The sequence below is a fragment of the Ananas comosus genome, unplaced genomic scaffold (assembly GCF_001540865.1).
Source record: "Ananas comosus cultivar F153 unplaced genomic scaffold, ASM154086v1, whole genome shotgun sequence".
Taxonomy (NCBI): Eukaryota; Viridiplantae; Streptophyta; class Magnoliopsida; order Poales; family Bromeliaceae; genus Ananas; species Ananas comosus.
Window position 1 is genome coordinate 5,674 of NW_017891677.1, and position 2,492 is coordinate 8,165.

Below are 2,492 nucleotides of genomic sequence, written 5' to 3' on the forward strand. Positions count from 1 at the left end.
CCTTGGTCTCCAACGCCATCGCTACGACCACACCACCGAAGCGCCTTGTACAGGTTCCACAAAAACTCCACAATAAAAGAGAGAAGATAGAGCCATGGGGCGAGAGAGAGGATATAATATATAGACGTTGCCCCACCAAATTGTGGAGGTGAAAAAATAGAGCTGTGGGTAGGGAAGAGTAAATGGTGGAGAAGAAGAGGGAAGTAGAGGAAAAGGGGAGGGGAGGCGAACAGGCGGATAAAGAATATGAAGAAAAGAGAGATAAAGGAGACGGAGGGGCGGTTGGACGGGGAGAGAAGGTTTGAGAAGTCTTCAGTGGAAGGTCACTCCCATTCTAATTAAACCCCATTTTAATTTAGAAAAAAAAACTAATCAAAATATTACTTTATACACTTATTAAGAAGAGAGCCAGATTTCAATATTTTTCTAAAAGCACCGGGAGGACTTGAAATCTATGAAAATTGATGGTAGTTTATAAATATGATTCTAGAACAAACGTACAATAGGAAGATTAATCTGAAAGGTAGAAGATTACAATAGTTAAGCAATGGCTGCCAACACCAACATGGGCACATTGGGTAGTAAATAACTGTAACATTTATCAGTACAAACGTTCAGAATGGTAGCTTGTTGCCTTCTACACTGTTAACTTCCCATCCACATGCACATTTTTAGCCTGTATTTCTCGAATGAGAAGTTTGGTATTCTCATAAGATGATCCCCCTTCCTCCATGGCCCTTCTCGCCTTCTCTCCGAGCTCTCTCGCTCTCCTTCTTCTCTCTTCGCCTTCTTCCCCTTCGTCCATCAACTTGCCCACCGCGGTCTCGACGTCGTCTTTCTTTATGAACACTTGGGCATTCTCCGCTCCCCATTGTGTCATCTGTTGAACCCCAACCGGAACCCCGACTTTCAGTGATTCCACTATCAGCGTCTCGTTCAGAAATTGCTCGCCAAAGTGAGGCCATGTTATCATGGGCAGCCCGGCCGCCACTCCCTCCAGCGTCGAGTTCCATCCGCAGTGCGTCATGAACCCTCCCACGGCCGGATGCGACAGGATCGCCGCCTGCGGCGCCCAGCCATTTATTATCAGGCCCCTATCCTTGACCCTTTCCTCGAATCCCTCCGCCTTCAGCCACTCCTCGACTTCCGCGAACCTATCGCCGGCTTTGATCACCCATACAAACGGCCTCTCCGAAGCCTCTAACCCGAGTCCTACTTGTATCAGCTGACCCGGCATGGTGCGAGCAAGACTCCCGAAGCTCACGTAAACGACCGACCCGTGCTTCTTCGAGTCGAGCCAGCGCAAGCAATGGCCGACGTCGACATCAGACGCTCTCCCCCTCGCCGCCGTCTCGCCGACGCTCCTATTGCAGAGCGATAGGGGCCCGACGGTCCAAATCTTTTTCCCCGCGATCTTACCGTACGCGTCGACGTACGAAGCCTCCAAATCGTCGAAGGTGTTCACCACGATCCCGTCGGCTCTCCTCTCCTCCGCCAACGCCGCTTCGCGGAATTTATCCGTCCCGGGCCCGCCGAAGTTCCCCGGCGCTTTGGCCTTCGCGAGCTCAAACCGATGAGGCAAATACGGAACACTAACCGGCTCGTTCTCGTCGGCCACGTTCTCGAATATCTTAAACCGGTACATGACGTGCCTGACGAGAGCGGCAAACGCGCCGAAGCAGGGAAAACTGAGCCTCGGGATGCCAAACTCCCGTGCGACGTCCCCGGTCCACGGGTGGCCTGTATCGGATATAATGCACGTCGGCGGCGCCGGGGAGTTGTGGCGCAGGTGGCTCGCCAGCGGCTCGCGGAGCATGGCGCAGGCGCGCCAGAAGCTTGCGAGGAGGTCGCTGGACGGGAGCACGTCAATGTTCTCGCAGCCGTCCGGCAGGCCGCATTCTGCGCACGGGAAGCGCAGGGGCAGGAAGTGGATCGGCAGGCCAGAGTTGGCGACGGAGTCGGCGAGGGATTTGATCCGGGCGAAGTTGAGAGGGGTGGTGACGAAGGTGACGGCGGCGCCACGGCCGGCGAGGAGGCGGGCCATGTCGAGCATGGGGATGGTGTGGCCCTGGGCCATCACAGGGACCAGCACGAAGTGGGCCTTCTCCTCGTGATCGGAGTCGCCGTTCTTGGCCATTTTTGGCAATTATATCGGAATTAAGTCGAGTTGTGCGCGCGCCAGCGTCGCTACGTCGACATGTATATACAAAGTTTAAGTAACGCAAAGAGACTATTAGCTACAAGTGGGATTTGGATACCTGCACCTCGCATCGCATGTGCTGTTATATTTATATATGCATGTGTTTGTGCGCAAACAAAAGAGGGGCGGCGGAAGAATAGTAGCAGCAACAGATAAGTTAATTAATTAGCCAGATTTTTTTTTGTACATATAAATAAGACAAATAATAATCCAGATATACAATGTGTCTCGTCTCTCTGTGCGCTCTGTAAAGTGCTTGCCTGTCGCGGTAATGGATACGTCGACTGGTGTC

At 52.7% G+C, this 2,492-nt stretch overlaps 1 protein-coding gene across 1 annotated transcript; it reads right to left on the reverse strand.

Moving 5' to 3' along the window:
- Positions 1-481: 481 nt before the first annotated feature.
- Positions 482-2,218, reverse strand: LOC109705063 (UDP-glycosyltransferase 73C5-like). Its single transcript, XM_020225825.1, has one exon. The coding sequence runs from the start codon at positions 2,135-2,137 to the stop codon at positions 638-640; it is 1,500 nt and encodes a 499-aa protein (XP_020081414.1). The 5' UTR covers positions 2,138-2,218; the 3' UTR covers positions 482-637.
- Positions 2,219-2,492: the final 274 nt, after the last annotated feature.